Source organism: Aulonocara stuartgranti, assembly GCF_965226115.1.
Source record: "Aulonocara stuartgranti genome assembly, chromosome: 13".
In the NCBI taxonomy this organism is placed as follows: domain Eukaryota; kingdom Metazoa; phylum Chordata; class Actinopteri; order Cichliformes; family Cichlidae; genus Aulonocara; species Aulonocara stuartgranti.
This window is the reverse complement of record NC_138949.1, coordinates 27511139-27529658: the sequence shown is the minus strand read 5'-3', so window position 1 is coordinate 27529658 and position 18520 is coordinate 27511139. Positions and strand designations below refer to the sequence as shown.

At 38.8% G+C, this 18520-nt stretch overlaps 2 protein-coding genes across 14 annotated transcripts in view; one reads left to right on the top strand and one right to left on the bottom strand.

Annotated features, from left to right (window-relative positions):
* abch1 (ATP-binding cassette, sub-family H, member 1) overlaps positions 1–3525 on the bottom strand; it is a 58218-nt gene extending 54693 nt beyond the window's left edge. For 2 of the 6 annotated variants that reach the window (XM_082557115.1, XM_082557114.1), the window contains exon 1: positions 2801–3525. The gene's annotated coding sequence lies outside the window, so the exon portion shown is untranslated. Of the gene's footprint in view, positions 1–1748; positions 1838–2560 lie in introns of those variants that run through there. The other 4 variants (XM_082557113.1, XM_082557112.1, XM_082557117.1 and 1 more) reach the window with 4 other exon arrangements.
* Positions 1770–18502, top strand: aftphb (aftiphilin b). 8 transcript variants are annotated; one of them, XM_082557105.1, is made up of 11 exons: positions 3819–5056; positions 6308–6571; positions 6728–7791; positions 7984–8150; positions 8661–8787; positions 8913–8969; positions 9184–9306; positions 9415–9475; positions 15006–15092; positions 15626–15749; positions 15848–18501. In XM_082557105.1, the coding sequence occupies exons 2-11, from the start codon at positions 6343–6345 to the stop codon at positions 15984–15986; spliced, it is 2178 nt and encodes a 725-aa protein (XP_082413231.1). In that variant the 5' UTR covers positions 3819–5056; positions 6308–6342; the 3' UTR covers positions 15987–18501. The 8 variants fall into 8 exon arrangements, with proteins under 8 accessions (XP_082413227.1, XP_082413229.1, XP_082413231.1 ...); XM_082557104.1 differs by having other exon boundaries at positions 6308–6613; positions 15848–18500; XM_082557100.1 differs by adding an exon at positions 5180–5237 and having other exon boundaries at positions 6308–7791; positions 15848–18499.
* The last annotated feature ends 18 nt before the right edge of the window (positions 18503–18520 follow it).

Here is an 18520-nt window from a genome sequence, read left to right as displayed (position 1 = left end):
CCGGTTGTTCAGTGATGACGCGACGAATCGTACTTCTGGGTCTAAAGTAGTCTGCGTTTAATATGGCTTTTGTGTTGTTAACATGTTTAATGTTATGTATTTTCTTCTATTTGATCTCAAAAAGCTCCTAAAACAGTCAGTGATCACTGTTGACCTCCCTCGGCTTTTATTACCGCTAGGGCTGAACGATATATCGCATTTGCGATAATATCGCGACATGATCAAGTGCAATTTTCTAACCGCAAAGGCTGCGATTATACTCTGGACATGTCCAAATTCATGGGCTGCATCCTCCTGAGGCCGCATTTGTAGACCGATTACGTCACAGCGACACGCCGAAGGCTGTCCAAATTACTACCATATCCCAGAATTCATAGCGCGGCCCAGCCAAACTCCAGTTTCCAACAATGGCGGCCGCTACTAAGTTTTAAAATTACTCATACTAATCTTTCTGGGTCACAAAATAAACTTTTAACATATTTTCAGGCGAGAAAGTAGTTGTGTAAACATCAAATATCTGCTCGGTTTATCAAGATATCCCATATTTGCAAAAGTGCTTCGACGTTTTCAGAGGCGTCTGCTACCCACCAGCTCGACAGCTAGCCGGGAGCTCGAGGGTTACTGATGCGGCCGAGAACGGCACAACTCCCGGCACATCATTTTCAGATCACCGCGGAGTTTCGCTGCTCGGGTTAAACGTAATATATAAGTCACTTAGACAACCTAAAAATGTTATTGTTGGGCTTTTTTCAGTGTTTTGTTTGTTCGTGAGTAAATCGGTTTGGCTGAGATTAAAGTTATTAGATTAGATAAAATAAAACTTTATTAATCCCCCGGGTGGGTTCCTCCTTGGTTTTCACACAGCTGACTAAACGTCAAACAGAAAACTTATTAAACAGAAGTGTGAGACAGTCGAGAATTTACACCAGTGTCTGGTTATATTTTAGATAGCAAGAAGCAGACGGCCGAGTTTATTAAACTCCACCGAGACAGCGGTGACACTAATCAGAACTAGCCTTCTGATTCAGAAGGCTAGACCGTCCAATTTCACGCCTTTAAATTTTAAAGGCGTGTTTGTGTGTGTGTTTATACAATTGCTATTATGTTTGCACTTTATGTGTAATGTTACTGACTGCAGAGATCAGTAAGATGTGTGTATTTTTTATTTATTAGTTTTATTTATTTAATATTATTTTTTAATTGAATGACTGTCTAGTAGTTCACAGATGTCGAAAAACTGAGTGTGGTAAAGCCACTGATTTTGTTTATGTATATTTCTGCAATCTGCACATTGTACTGACTTTCATTTTAATGTTTACACCAGGGTTCCTTGTCAGCACTTTATGCTCAGATGTTTGTAAGCTAAAAATAAACTATTGTGTATGTTCAAATATACTGTTGTGATTGAAGAAGTTAAATAAAAATGTCAGTCATCAATTCATGCATCACCTCATGTCATCATAACAGAGGTCTGTCTTCCAGGAAAGAACAGTTTAAAATTAATGTAATATAGTATTGGCCATACTATATGATGTATTGCTTGTCTTTGTTTAATAATACAGAAGACAAAGACCTTAAAAAATAATCGCATATCGCATCGCAATCGCAATATTGGGGCAAAAAATCGCAATTAGATTATTTTCCATAATCGTTCAGCCCTAATTACCGCTAATCATTTATTTAAGCTCAGTTTTTACCTTAGGCTGTAACTACAGCCCAGCCCATACAGCAGTATATGAATGACTAACCTCGTATTGTGGATGGATTATCTCAGTTGTTCTCCTGGCTGAAGTTTGGTCCTTTTACAGCATCCTGCCGTGCGATTACATTTGTTCCTGACCACCGAGAACACTCACGGTAACTTTTATCGAGTGGGAAAAAAGTTAGCTTGTTTATATTATGCTAACATAGCTGTGTCGCTAGCGATCACGTAGCACATCATTATATACCAGCTAGCCCAACTTCAGTAACCCTACAAACGTCACTGCTGTTTAGTTTTCTGTCTTCATTTATGCTGGAAGTGATAAGAGTTGTACGTTTTAATTTGTTTCCAAAACCCCGCAGTCAGGACATGCTATATTGTATTTAGATAGAAGCTAGCGAGCTAACTCCCTGCTAACTTCTAATTCTGTTAAATGTCATAAATTCTGTTTTCATGGATGCCTGGATGTTAAACTCAATTGTTACACCTGGTAGAGCAGAATGCTGATCATTTTATTAAAGATGAAAGACTTTAGACAGTTTTTCAACTCTCAGTAATGCCATAGTGAACAACCGGATTTACTTTCTGGCTCTTGTCTCTGCAAAATGTCGAGCAAAAGCAACGAGTTTTTTTTTTAAATGGACTAACAATTAGGTGGAGTTGTTGCTGCAAGTAATACAAAAGTACAAAGTTGGAAAAGCGATTGAGAATTGAAGAAAAGCTATCTGGACCATGTACAAACTGATATTAATCTTTAACGGTGCTGTCTCAATTTGTCACATGATTGCATCACTTGACTAGGCTATGTTCACATGTATGGGTATTTTTGAAAACGTAGATTTTTCTATGCGTTTGTACCTTTGGTCCACACGTAAATGGCGTTTCCGGCCACTGAAAACGGAGAGTTTTAAAAATTCCTGCCTGGGTGGAGATTTTCAAGAACTCAGTTTTTGCGTTTACTATGGACAAGAAAAACGGAGAAAACGCAGGGTCATAGGTGCGCCAAGTTATTGTTTCGGTGAAATCAATTTCTACAATGGCGGACTTAGACAAAATACTGTTAATTTTACTCTCTGTAGTGTTTAAATGCTTACATACACAGACAGTAACTGTCCCTCCACGCATAGGACTCAGGTCTGCTTCTTTGCGCCATCTTTGTTTACTCGTTCCCGCCCAGGCGTCTAGACATCTGATTGGCCAACATTTCTACACGGTTAGGAATATAGCGCCACCTGTTGCTTTGGCATGCTCCTTTCAGCATTTTCCTTCGTTTTTGTTGTTGAGGCGTGGATGGGATTTTTTAAAAAAACGAAAAATCTGTTTTCAGAAATACCCGTGTACGTGTGGACGTAGTCTACAATGTATCATTGTTCTCAAAAAGGCTCCAGTTCGCTTTCCACAATGCTACTCGAAAACGTCGTTTTTCAAATGTATATGCTTTGGAGAGCGTTTTCAAAACGCTGCGCTTTCCTTGACCGAAAACACCGTCTCAGTGTGGACGGAAGGCCAAAACGGAGAGAAAAAGTGATGAGTCATGATAGCATTACAGGCTGTTCATTTTTAAGTGTGGTAATTAGAAATATTGCAAAATAAAATATCCACAAGAAAAGGCTTTTTAGTATATGCTGAATTATCAGTTTCAAAGCTACTCTACCAGAGTTTCACTAAAAAATGAAACAAAGGATAAGTTTTAACCCTTTCATGCATGAATTATGACAACCTCAATTGGGATTTTTTTGCTTAAGTATTTTTATTAAGCTTTGGGCATGAAAAAAACTTTTTTGAACCTTTTAAACATCTACCTTTCAAAGAGTTTTTTTTGCATGTCCACTTGCCTCAGAATTTGAAATTGTTATTAAATTTGTAAGGTGTCCTTGAGTGTTTTCAAAGGTGCCTATAAAAATCTGTATTAGTGATGAATGTTTGCATTTTTTCAAAATACACATCTTTTATGAATGATGTGTACAGATACACCCTTAGTTAGGGGAAAAATGATGTGAAAATCATCAGTGGAACCGCTGTGTAATAATATTCAGATCATACACAGATCAGATGTAACATTACTGCAGTTACATGTGTTAGCACATGCTGCACCCAACAATGGGAGGCAGAGGCAAGTTAAATAAACAAGAGCTAAGCCTTTAATGCAAAAGCCTTTAATCCAAAAAGAACTAATGTTACACTAAGTCCAGTAGGCAAAACAAATAGAAACTCCCACTCAAAAACAAGCGAGAAGGAACTCAGGGAAGAAGAGGTGGGGAAACAGATGAGCTTACTTGGGGAGAAGCAAGACACTTCCACACATGACAGATTGAAGAGAGTTGGAATCAAATAGAGGTAATACTCACGATGGCAGACTAACTGCAAAGAGGAAAAGAAATACTGAAACATGAAGGCAAAGGGAGGGGGAAATGGAGAAACGAGATAAACAGGAAGGCACAACAAAACAAACAGGAAGAAAAGACCGTAACAACATCCAACTAAAAATCTCAAACCAATCACTTAAAGAAAATCCTGAAACTATGTGGCCTGTAAAGCCTGACACTTTCTTTTATTCTGCCATACAAACAGCTATACTGAAGCAGAAAAAGTCAGCCCAGTCTTCACATAGTTCGACCCAGTTTTATTTTTTATTTTCTGATATTTTATGTGTTTGCTTTGAATGTTTGCACAGTAAAAAAGAATAATTATAGACAGTGATAAAGCACACATTTCCATAAATGATCTAAGCCTTTGTACTGTAGGATATGAGATAAGGGCAACTCCTATGGACAGATAACCTGATACAGGTGAAAAAACATGATAAACACCAGGAAGAATATATTTCCCACAGTTGCAAACCTGAGGATGCTAACTTAGATCCATGAAACATAGTTTGTTCATTCGTTTGTTTACAGTGACAGTAACAAAGTGGAGGTTAAAAAAAAGGCAATTTAGGAATAAATTTCCTCCAGTAGGAGGCGATATTCTTCAACGAAGATCGTCTATTTGAAGAGGCATCCCTTTCCCCATCTGTGACGCTGACCTTGAGTTACTCCCTTCACTGTGGATGGAGCAGAGTGTGACATCTTAGTACTTTTAGCATCCCAGGTGACGCCTACGGAGACCGCGAGAGGATGGAGAAGGGCTGCACCGTTGACAGACAGGCGAAGTGAACGAGAGGTGATAAATAAAGAGCTGGGATTGCTCGTTAAACGGCCTGTCACTGTCTGGCTGATTCTGACGGACAGCTAGCATCAGACAGCGGCTACATGAGCTAGCCGCTGGCCATGTCAGCTAATCAGCTTCTGTGTCGGTAACAGGACAGCGGAATGCCGTTTGGGAACTACCTTATTTTAACCCCATTATTTATTGGTGAGTAAGCTCTCTTTGCATCAGTGCTACCTAATTAGCGAGTTTCGTGAACAGTTTGCGTTTACATGACTCTACATTCAGCTGTTCACGTCATGCCACGATGACACCTGTCTGTCTGTCCAGGATGAAGAGGCTGGAGAAAATGGCAGGACGGCGGTGCTTGTTTTCGCCCACAAAAGGCGTGCGTTAACTTGTTCAATACAGAAACACGCAGAGTTCACATGATCACATTTGTTAAATAGAATGAACCAGAATAGACTCCAGTTCATTTGTTTTTTGCGTTAAGAGCTTATCTGTGACCCTGTAGGGCTAAGACTTCGGGTTTGTGCTGTTCATCTAAGTAGCACAAAGCTGCGGATATTGTTTCCCGTATCGGCTTACTGTCCGGGGCAGCGCTGGCCTCTCTTGCGTCTTAGGATCAGAACCAGGTGGAGAGTCATGCAGGTGGTTTTATAGATCAAATGAAAGAAGGTGATATTTGAAATGAGGAAATCAGATTGCTCATTGTGTAAATTATGTGCAAGTTCCTCATTATTTAACTCTGCAGAATGCCAGCAGTCCCATGTACACAAGTGTGGAAATCAACGATCACAGGGCTGTGCCAAATTTATTTCAGTTGGTCTTTTGTTCCACCTGCCTGCTATTTTGATCTCAGGTGAGCCAGGCTAATAAAATAAAAATAAAACTTTTTTTTTAAAAGGTAAAAAAAAATTCATATTTAAAGGGGACGTGGCCTGCTTATTTCCAGCACATTTTTATTATTGGAATATTTAATCGGTGAGAGACACTACAGTATTACAAAGAAAAGCCCAACAATCGGAAAACCCCCTATGAGCAAGTACTTGGTGACTGTGGGAATGAAAAAGTCCCTCTTAACAGGAAAAAACCTCTGGTAGAAAAAGGCACAGGGAGGAAGAGCGATCTGCCGTGACCAGCAAAGGAAGAGAGCAGAGATGGGAGAAAAGAGAGTATGGTAGAAGGAGCCAGAGTTTAATAACTACTAGTGATTGAATGCAGTAAAGAGTGAAAAGAAATGATTAAGGAAGAAATGCTCAGTGCATCATGGAAAGCCCCCCCCCCCAACAAGGGTTCAGGGTCATTTGATCCAGACGAAAATATAAGCTTTATCCAAAAAGAACCTTTAAGTATAAATTATTAAGCAAATAACTTTAACACTGAAATTATTCCCAGAAGCTGTTGTTTTGTTTTTTTTATCCTTCTTTTCTGATTGTGTGCACTTACTTCTACCAGGTGCATGAGTCCTTTGGGTCCTGCAAGGAGAACCCATGGAACCCAACATCATACCCTTGCACTCCTCTTCCTTGCCTCTGATGGATGATGATGGTGATGGGGAGGTGGCATCAGAGGAGGATGAGTTTAAGGACTTTTCTGTCGGGATGTCCTGCTCCTCTCTTAATTTTGCTGATGCAACTGAGTCACCTTCTAGTTTCAGACCTCCTTCTCCAACCTCAGAACCAGCCACCCATCAACCCAGTTGCAGCTCTAATTGCGCAGGTGAACAATCCCAGCCTACATCCGAAGTGAAGCTGGAGTCTGGTAAGGCTCAGATGGATGTAGGACAGGAGGATTATAATGCTGAACCTTCTTTGCACCTCACAAATGGATTTGCTGAAAGTGAACATAACTCTGGGGCCCATACTTCTTCTGTAGGTGGTCGGTCTCCTGTGGAGGAAACGGGGTTTGCTGATTTCACTGTGTTTACAAAGCAGACGGGACACCCCTGGTGTTGTGGCTTCTCTCCACTGGCTAACACAGAGCAGGAGGATGCGAGAGTAAAAGGGACAAACAGCACCTTTAGTGAACAAATACATGAATCAGGAGAGGATTTTATTATGGAATCTGAGCCCAGATATCACTGTGCACACAAAGAAAAACAAAACATCTGCACTGAGATCAGGGAGAAAAGAGATGCAGCACTTGTGCAACCATCTCAGGTCCATCATCAGCCTCAGGAAGCTACAGGAAATTGGAGTTTTCCTTCTGAAGAGGAGGAGCTAGATAAGCCTTGGGATAGTCAGAGGGAAAGGAGGAATAGCTTTAATTCTCTTCAAACCTCTGAGGTACAGGACGATGGAGATGCAGAAGAAATCTTTCAAACATGTAGTATGCATGAGCCTATGTCAGAGGACTTGGCATCCTTCAGTGATGATTTGTCATTTGAGGTTGCTTCTGCAGATTTGGAACCAAATGTTTCATCCCTTGCTTCTCAAGATGATCAAACTGATTGGGACCAGTTTGATGAAGATGAAGACCTGGGAAACTGCAGACATTCTGACTCTTTTGGAAACAGTAATGTGACAAACCTCAACCAGACTGAGTCAGACAGGGACATTCATCACTACGAATATCCGACTCAGGAAAATTCTGCTACCTCCAAACAGTCACAATCTGGAACAAATTTGCAAGACAGATTTGCTGACTTTACTGACAGCAGTTTTGAGCATCACAGACCTCAAGAAGATCTTCAAACAGCTGATGCAGGGGTGCAGATTCTGGGAAATCTCCCACTGAGTGACAGCTTTGCAGATTTCTGCTCGGCGCCCACGCAGGAGGATGAAGAGGGGTCGTGGGCGGAATTCAATGACCAGAGTGCAGAGGATGGAAGAAGTTGGAGACAGTTCAGAGCACCAGTCAGCAGCCTGCAGACTGATGTAGACGATGAGGAAAAGAATAAGCAGGACAGAGTGGAAGGAACAAGAAGGAACAGCTCTCAGGTAGAAGTTAATTTTATTTAAAAACCTAAACTTCTGCTTACATTATCGGTTGTCTGTTTTTATTATTAAATGTTACCAATTTTTAAAAAGAATTTAAGCTATTTAAAGGCATATTAATGTTTTAAAAAGATAAATAGATATTTCTGAAATTCTAGTTTAAAAATGAACCATCTTATATTCCTATCTGACCAGGATTCACTGCCCTGTCGTGTCCAGGAAATCCTTCAAGCCAGTTTCCCAAAGGTAGTGGTTCCAGCTGTGGAAGATGAGAAGGAGCTGGTTGGCCTCAGTGCTTTGCTTCAAGCTGAGCATCTCTCTGAGAGTGGGGAGGAGGTACCAGTCCCCAGCAGTGCTCAGCGGTGAGGAGAAACTCCTGAATTATGGCTTAACCAATCTGGAAAGCCATCAGCTAGTCTGTCAACTTCCCCTCAGGCTTAGGATTGGTTAATTTTCTGTGATTTCTTGGTTGTTGTTTTTTTATGTACACATAAACCACTACATTGGACACTGATGTGTCACTCCATACCCTGCCACCCACTCCAAAGGTGATGTTTGTGGACATGTCAAAAACTATTTGAAAAATAGTTTAAAAATAAAGTTCAAAAATCTTTTTTGCCTAAAGATGAATAAAAATATTTAAGAAAAAAATCCTGATTGAGGTTGTCATAATTCATGCATGAATGGGTTAATAGAAATCTGGTCTGAAGATGTACCCTATACGATTAGTTTGCACTAATCACATTAGTGCATAAATTTTTCAATTTGTAGTGGTATCCTTAACATTTTAGAATTTCATTCCTTGATATAGCAGATAAAGTAATAACTTCTCAAAATCTTAGCTGCTTTTAAATTTTCTTCTGACCTTCCAGGATTCAGCAGGAGATATTGAGGCCACATCAGGATGTCCACAATGCAGTTGGGCTCCAGTTTCAATGGGGGGGCTCCCATACTAACAGGACTCTGCTCAGTTGTCTTGGCGTGGACACAAGAAACGTTGTGAGTTAGGCATCAGTAGCATTTTCCATTACATGGCTTAAACTGCTGCTAAAATGGACCAAAAATTCTCTTGGTATCTTCCAATGCTATAGTGTTCCTAACACTTGCTCATTCCCAATTCCAAGGTGTTCACTGGGAGGAATAAGCAGTCTGTGACTGTGCCTGCTTTTGCATCCAGTCTGGTGAGTCTTGCTGCAGTAAATGTGAATAAACTTCACTGGTGTGTGTGGTAGGAGATCAGACAAACTGTGTCTTGTCTGATTGTCTGTGAATTGAGGACAGATTCAGTAGTACTAAAGCATACTGGGCTTTGTCGCTTCCCTGTGGGACCGGTTGCTCTTTATGTATCTTTATTCAGTGTTTCCCAGCTGGAATATCAGTTTCTGTCACTTTCAGGGAATGCTTGAGCCAACCAAAGATGCCGTGCCAGCTGCCTGCTCTTCAGGAAGCACAGCTGTTACAGCACAAGCACCTCCAGGGCCCCGGGATATACCGGGCCCCTCAACACATTCAGCGCAGGTAAACTTGTCTGTTTGATTTGACTCATTAAACAAAATCACAAAGCATTACACTTGAATGGAATAACTTAAAATGCCACTAAAGAAGGTCAATTTTGTGTCGTGGCAGGAGGAGCTCCCTTCCAGCCAGCTGGACTGGAGCGGTCGTGGCCTTAGCAGCTCTCAGGACGGTACGTCCCCTCGCCGAGCCCCACATTTCTGGGGTCGGAAGTAGACTACCAGTCATGGCTTCTATTATCAAACCAAACCTTTTGTTAAGATTTAACTCTGGGCTTCTCACTATCTTCACAGCATGTGCTTTTTCTCTTTGAATTTACTGTGTTTCCCCTTAAGGCACTTTGCAGTAATACGGGATCACAACATGTCATCAAAATATAATATTTTCCTTTAATAATAATTTCCTCTCAAGAATAACAATCGTCCAGTATTTTGAAATCATGACCAAAAACAGGGGAAACACTGTGCTGATCTCCCTTTTTGCTCTTTTTCTTCACCTGTTGTATTTACCTGTTGTCCTGTTGAGGAAAAAAATGATCTCAGTCTAATTTATTTATGGAAAATTTCTAATGAACTCACACCTGATGTGTAAGAAGCCTATTGAAGACATGATGTGCATACTAACCTGTTTCATTTCTGTTTTGTGGTTTACTCACTGAGCATGAAAATAACGTGCACTCTGAATAATCAACAGATTTGTTCTTCTAAAGGATCTTTTTTTTTTTTTTTTTTTTTTTGGTCTCTTTTAATTTTTGGCTATTGTGGGGGTCAAACTCCCAGGTCCTTAGTACTAATATCGTCAACCTGTTGCCAGAATTACTGTAAGTCAGCCATTAGACATTTCTAGTAAAGACAAATTAAAAAAAGAATAATCTATACCAGTATACTTATTTATTTATTTTTTTGCTCAGGAATGTTTTATCAAGTCAATGAGAATCATAACTTATTGTACTGTTCAGTTTTATGTTTTTGCAGTTTTCAAATGAACGTTTGTATTCATCCTAAATTCCAAAAATCGTGAGTTATAAATTAAAAATTATTAAATATTCTCTTTGATCAAAAAGTATGATTTAAAAAAAAAAGGTTCCAAGAGTCCACAGAAAAACGCAAATTAGATTAAAATATGGCCAATCTCCCCTTCAGTGTAATCTCCCTGTGCACATCTGGATCACTTCAAGCATGACTGCCTAATTTCATAATGAACATCAAACTTTTTGAAAGCAAAGATTAAGGAGATGATCTTGAAGGGGACTTCAGCCAAGTATTGCTGGGGTGCAGTTTTTTGGGTTTTTTTGTTGTTGTATTTTTTTGTTTGTTTGTTTGTTTGTTTTTAGTTCTTTGTTTTTTGTTAATTTGAATTTGTCAATTGAATTGCAGAACTTTTTGATGAGACCACAAACAAAAAAACAAAAGGGCAGGTAGGAAAATCCCATCTGGTTCTTTCATAACTTAATGCGACATGGATTCAAACCAACACACTAAAAAAGATATAGCTCTGTCATTGCTGTAAAACAGCTGTGAACAGTCATACACAAACTTTGCCACGCAAATCATTTTGCTGCTGCATATGTTTAAGAGGGTAAAGGTAAAATAAAGTGTGCTAAATAATTCTAACAAAGAGTTTGTTTTCCATGTATGACATGCAGCGTGGCTGAAAGCATAGCTTACTAACCTAAAAATGTGAATTGTGACTACTAACTAAAATATAAAATCCATTTCTAATTTGTAGCATGAAACATAGCATCTTTTTTGATGGTGTTTATTGATATATACATGTATATAACTAAGGATGGCACTGAGCAGCTACTACATCCATTTCCTGGACTTGAGCAGTAATGTTCTTGCTCAAATCTGGATGATTTCAGTCTGCAGGTCCTCAGGCAACTGTACGAAAAGAGATTTTACGTCTCCCTATCATCTGAGTTCAGTTTTGTTTGTTTTCATTTATTTGTAATTTTTTATTTTATTTTATTTTTAGATCGGCAACACATAGAAGACTAAACATAGGGCAGAACAAAGATTAAAGTTGTAATAATGAAGCTTGCACAGCAGAGGGCAGTGTGCAGGGTGTAAGTGGTGCTGAGTGCAGAAAGAAAGTCAAAACACATTACTAGTTTGCAAGAACAAATCTATTAATACAAGAAGATGCAGGATGCAATCTTATTATTGTACATCATTTTATGTAACTGTGTGTCGTCTGTTCTGTAATTTATTATTTATTTATTTCTGTTAGATATGAAGCCAATTTTGGGATAAATTTAATTTGTGGGATTACTGTCCTAATAGAAAGCAGGCTTTCATAATTAAAATTGCAAAGGAGGAGTCACAGTTAAAGCTTGCAGGTGTAATTTTTATGTCGTCAGTTAATACTTAATTCTTTGTTTTTCTTTTAGTTTTTTTGCACTTGATTCTAGATCTGATCGTTCTGTGTGGCAGTGTTTGATTCCAATTTGCTTTATTTTGAGAAAACGGGTTTTGAGTGCTTTTCAGTGTTTCATTATCAATCAAACATGTTTCTGCACTATTCCTGTAAACACACACTTTTTTTTTCTTTTCTTTTTTTAAAATAATGAGTTGTGCCTTTTGCTAAGCATTTTCTAATGAGTGCTTTTTTTTTCTCCCAAATAGTGAAATAATGTTTGGACCTACAGTGACAAAAAACTTTTTTTCCTCTTAATTTATTCAGATTTACTGCTCAAATTGAGAATTAATGCACTGCTATCAGAGTAGAGGGAAATAGTTGTAAATACTGAAATAAATCGGTTGATCCTTTCTGCTTGGTTTGTCTTCTCTTCTCTTCATGTTTTCACTCTTTTATCACTTTGTGATAAAACCACTCTTCTCAGTGGTTGACTAGAGTTACATTACTCAAAGCTTAACCATTTGCATGGCTTTTCTATTTATTTATTGATTTTTTTTTTTTTTGCAAGACAAATGTAAAAGTCTAAAAAGCAGAGACTTTTTTTAACCTCCATCTAATTTACATTTTGTCATTTTTGTGTTCCAAACTGTCAGATAGTCAAACAAGATTTTACATAAAAACATTCAGTTAGCACTAAATGATTGTGTTGAGCCTTTTGAGGAATGATTCTGTAATTCTGTAATGTGATTCAGAGACGCGATTACTTTATAAGTAATAAGAAATCGCGTCTCTGAATTTAATAGCCAATTGTGCCACCTTTAGAACACGTACAACCAAATGCTTTGTGCTTTGGTGCAGCCACATTTAGGGGGCTGGTTTTGAGGCCTAATGGTTCTTTTCAGATCTTCCCACAGCATCTCAGTGGGGTTCAAGTCCAACCTCAAACTAGCTCACACTAAAATGGAATTTTATTCAATTCATGAGCCATTTAGAAGTGAACTTCTTGGAAGTGTTTTGTTTACTGTTATGTTTAGATCATTGTCTCACCAGGGTTGCCCTTGCACTCGAAACTGAGTTCTGGGATTTTTGGCAAGAGCCCCCAGACATGCTAGCGTAATCATCGATCTGGTTTCAAGCCCAGATAAATGGGAGGGGTGCGTTAGGAGAATCCAAGCTGTTACACCCCGGCCTAGGCAACCGGGGTGCAACGTAGAAAAACAGAAATAAGGAAAATAAAACCACGAAGGCTCTCCACCAAAATCCCAAAATGAAAATATCCCATAACGAAAGCATTGACAAACCCATTCACAACTATTTATAACAAACTATTTATTTACAACACGGGGGGGGGGGAGATCGCGACCATGACATCCTGAAACACAAGGCTTAAATACATAGAAGGAGCAATCAGGGAATGGACCACAGGAGGGAAACACAGCTGGGGCAAATTAGACCTGACGAGACAAGGAAAAGTAAACTGAACACACTAAGATAACACAGACTTTCAAAGTAAAACAGGAAATACATGACAGTCACGCAAAAAACAAAACACTGACAACACCGAAACGTAACAAAGCAGATCCACCTGTTGTGGTGACCCTTCAGGAGCAGCCGCAACTACTTTTTGCTCTACAAGATTTTTGGTCAATATCAAGTTTCTCTCTGCCAACTGGCACCAACAGCATTCACAACACTAACACTTCCACGCTTGACTCTTTGTAAAGCATCCAATTTGTTGAATTCTGAGTCTGGTTTATACCAGGTGTGACACTTTTTCTCTTACAAAAAGTTCATCCTAATCATTCTTTAAAACATTGACCCAAAATGTCTGAGTCCAGTAGAGTATGTCTTAGCAGAGTCTGTATAAGCCTTAGTTTTCTTCAAAAGATGCTATAACGTCTACACTCTTCCATGGGTCTCATTTTTGCCCACTGTGCACAGTTTCTTACATCTTTCTCTTTAGATGTGTTTCTGCTGACTTCTATTTTTTTTTTTTATGACTTCCCGGATGAGCCGTCCTGGAAAGTCTTTATTTATTGATAATGTGTCGTTGTGGATCTGGAGGCCATGTGTCTGCAAGGGTTTACATGAACTGGCCTCAAAAATAGCTTTGTAACCCATCCCAGACTGATGTATTTATCACTTTCTTCTTAAGTTCTTCAGAATTTCTTTGGATTTAGGATTATTGTGTTGCTGAAAGGTCATTTAACTGACTCTGCGCTTCTGAAAATCTCTAAGTTATTTTTAGTTAGGACTGGTAGTAATCAGGTGTGGTTGTCTAGTCAGACTGTGTGTGTGTGTTTGTGTGTGTTTACACAAGGTTAGTTGGTATTAATTGACCTTTAAGACTACTTCAGTTGCACACAAAAATGGAAAAAAATCAGAACTTGGGGTCATTTTTTAACTACAAATGACAAGGTTTTATTTCATGACCTTATAAGGACAAATCCACCAGAGTCTGCAGGAGGAGGCAATCCTCATCAATTAGTACAAAAGACTACTAATTTGATTCGATTATTCTATTTCATCTTTAAGCTAGAACCTTTTAGCATTAACATTCACTAGTATTACACACAATAATCACATATAAAACTTAAAAGGGAAACGGACTAAAATAAACCCAACTTTAGCGGTGTGTTTCTGCTGACCTCTACTGTTTAACCTTCTTCATTGCAGTGAAGTGGCAGCCTCCTGGTTGTGACTGGTTTTGTCAGTACAGTTTTACTTTAACATTAACAGGCATTACAAATGACAACATGACTGAACAATAATGCCTCAATTTGAGTCTAAAGTCAAATTTTCACTGCTGGTTATATTTATTCTTCATCTGGTAACATGGCTCTAACATATAACTTAGTGTGCCCAAAAAAACCTCTGCTCTTTATTTACACAAAAAATATCATGGACACATTAAGTATAAAGTATAAAGTTAGAGGATTTCTTGTGGCACATGATTTGATGTGACTTATGGTAACTAAGCCCTTGTTACATTCCTGTTGTGACAAGTCACAGTATGTCTTCTGTGAAAAAGGTTTCACTACAGTACACAACACCACTGGGTGTTCTCAGTGAAACACACTCAAAGACTTCCACCACAGCAGGCTCCAAAACACTGATTTAAACTTAAACTAACATACCAATATACATATACTTGCCTTCCAAGTGTACACTCCAAGTCATGGAGAGTACATGTAGATAACTTCTAACAAACAAAACTGCTGACACCACATGCCATTGAGGTTCTTTTATTTACCTTAATGATTGTACCCATTTCCTTTGACTGTCCTGATAAAAAGACAAAGCTTCAGACCTCTTCTTCTTTCTCCCTTATGCTAGCACAGACTATTCTGCTCTCAGTCTGGATTACTTTGGTCCTGAGGATGAGAGCAGGTCCAGCAGTAGCACCCAAAGCCAGAGTCCCCCTCCAGGTAAATAACTACACCTTTCAATTGTGATACTTAGAGCAATACAGAAATGAGCCTCAGGGGTGGACAAATACTTTTCTCAAGAGGCCACATTAGAAACTGGGACTGTTGTGGAAGGCCAGACCATTAAGCTGAACTCAATTCTGCTCAATATTAATCTTATGTATTTAATTCAATGTTATTTATATAATGCCAAATCACAACAACAGTCTTCTCAATGTTATAAGGTAAAGATCCTACAATAATACAGAGAAACCCCAACAATTAGACACCCTATCAGCAAGCACTTTACTGACAGTGGGAAGGAAAAACTTAATTTTAACAGGAAGAAACCTTCAGCAGAACCAGACACAAAGAGGGGCAGCCATCTGCCACGACTGGTTGGGAGTGGGCTCATCTCTTTATAAGCTTTTTAATGCATCCACCCACAACAATCCCAATTTCATTTGGGAACTTGGGAAAATTATTTGCCCACCCCTGCCTTCAATGCTGCTTGTGGTGTATGTCTTGTTATAACGAAACACTTTTGTGTAAAGGAATTGATCCAGAGCTGTATGAGTTGACCATCAGCAAGCTGGAAATCAACACTAACAGCAGCCACCTAGAGGACACTTTGAATCGCCTGATGTCCTCCGCAGAGAAGACGAGCATTTCAGTGAGGTCAGTGAATCTGATATATGATCTGTTTTTTGTTTTAAATTGAAATAATTCAAAGCCAGTTTAACTGTTACTGTTTGGTTGCGTGTGCTCTCTGACAGAAAATTCCTGCCGAGTGAAGAGCTGAGTGAAGAGGCTTCCAGGGTGATCGCTGTGCTTCCTAACTTGTCTTTCATGCAGGCCAAGGTCCTCATGTTCCCAAGCGTGCTCCTACCCAAAGCATGCACTTCTCCAAAATGACAACACATTATTTATATTTACAACAAACTGGATTGTGAAAATTTGAGATATTTTTGTTAAACACACACAGATAGAAGAGTTCAGAACATTTGATAACACAACTGATCATTTTAAACACATTGTGATATGGTTGCTTGTGTGCAGAGTTCTCTTTCCACTGTTTATTCCAGCTGTCTGCAAAACTCTTTTATACACTGCAAGTGAAACACTTCAGTGCATAAAAGAGGACAAAGGACATACCTGTGCATCCTCGATTGTAGCTTCTTGTAGCAAGACCTGCAGATGCATTTTAGGAACTGAGACAGGAGGAAGAACAGGGGACATGAGAAGGCATAAATTAGAGAAATGAGAAAACCCTTTAATCTTTCACTTGGCCTTGGCCTGCTTTCCCATGTATGTAGCTGATTCAACACGGGCTGTTTGAAGAGGTATAGAATAGGTATACTACTACATGTGAGGTCACATGAAATCATAGAGACTTATTGGGAAACGAGAGGTTGATTTTCCTGCTTTAGTAAAAATACTCCACCTGCTGGCTATCCTCTGCTTTTAGGGTGAAAGTTGTGAGTAAAAAAATATCCTCACATATGAGGATATTCAAATTTCAAAGCATACTAAACTGCAAACTGCAAACTGCACTGCGGAAGATCAGCAGCAACAGTACAGTGTGTGAAAGTATTATTCTCCTCAATGTGCAGTGTTGTGATTTAGTTTGGTTTAACGTCCCTTTTACCCAGATTTATTTAGTCTGTTACAGGAAACATGTCAGTCGAAATGGATATTTTTATATGTATGTTGTTATTTTTACCTAAAAACGACTCACGGTTATTTTAATGTAAGGCTATAACAGACAAATCATATAAAAGACAGAAAGAATGTGATTATGTAATGTGGCCTTTTTAAAGAAATATACATTTCAAACAATTTTTTTGTTTCTTTAATTTCAGCTTTAGCAAGGTCACTTTTGTTTTCACTTTTTCATTTTTCTTCCTCTATTACAAAGTTTTGCTTCATGCCAGTTACAGTATTCTGTTATGTCTGTTTTAGTATTAGGATGCCATACATGTGTTTCCATATTCAAGTCACGAAAGTATTTGAGATTTCTTTGATGATAATATTTTTTTTCCTGTTTCCTGCTCCTGGCTGATTTTTTGTTTTTATGTTTTATGATGTCCACAAACTAATAGGCTACATGTTCCTGACTATTTTAGAAAATATTTAGCATTATTGTTGTTCATTTGTTTGTTTCCAGTGATTTTATGTTACTGAGGTGCTTTGGAGTATAAAAACATTGTCCTGAAATACTGCCGTGACAAGCTTGTTGTCCACTTGCGCACATTCCTGTGAAACAAACAGCTGCTTCCTATAGTCATTTTACAATAAAACGAAGGGTTTATGTACAGTCATGACAGTCAAAGTAAGAACACCTTCTTTGAATCTGAAATGGGCCTGCCTGATCTCACAAGCAGCCTTCTGTCAAACAGGAAGTCACTAATCCCAGTGTTGGTGGGAGCAGGTGCATTCAGCCTGCAGAGACGTAGAGCTGGGATGATGGTGTTGAAAGCATAACTTTAGTGCAAGGGATCCAGGAGGGGGTCAATGATGGGTTTGAAATGTGACAACACAACATCCTCAAACATTTTCATTACTAATGAGGTCAAAGCAACAGGACGGTAGTCATCAAGGCGAATTTTAATTGTTTTTGGGAAACAGAAAAATGGTGGAGGCCTTAAAGCAGGCTGGCACATTTCTCCAGCGAGGTATTGAAGATATCAGCTGAAGTACTCAGTACTTCGGAAGTCTGCACAAGCTGTTTTGCAAAGGTTCTGTCTAATGAAGAGTCTATTTACATCTCTTTCAGAAGCAGTTTATGAAAAATTAAGTACACCCCATAAATTAATAGTTTATGGAGCCTCCTTTAGCAACAACAACTTAAAGTAATCGTTTTCTGTATGACTTGTCTCTTGCAGAGGAATTTTACCCTACTCTCTGTTACAGTGTTGCTTCAGCCCATTGAGGTTCACGTTATATTAAGGTCCTGTCCTGTTGTATGAACCAGTTTTGACCAAGCTTTATCTATGAGACAGATGGCCTTACATTTGATTCTTGAATAATTTGGTATGCAGAGGAGTTCATGGTCGAGTCAGTAACCGCAAGAAGCCCAGGGCCCGTGGCTGCAAAGCAAATCCAAATCTTAACACCTACACACACTGCACATTGTAATATGTGTCATTTAGCAAAATGTGTCATATCTGTCATTTAGTTGATTGTCAGAGGTTTAATTTTCCTAATTTTGAGGCCTGCTAAGGATCAGATTATTTTTATTATGTCCTGATTTGTAAAACCTGTGAATTGAAAGATGGTGTACTTTCTTTTTGCCATGATTATAATGTGAAAAGAGGGATTGTAAGTGTTATCAGAAACTAATCAAATAAGCTAAAAGGAATTTGTTCTCTCCTTTTTCCTATACTAAATAAAAATATGTCTGGAAGCGTGGGAGGGTAATTCTAAATTAATACATTTGTATACGATAC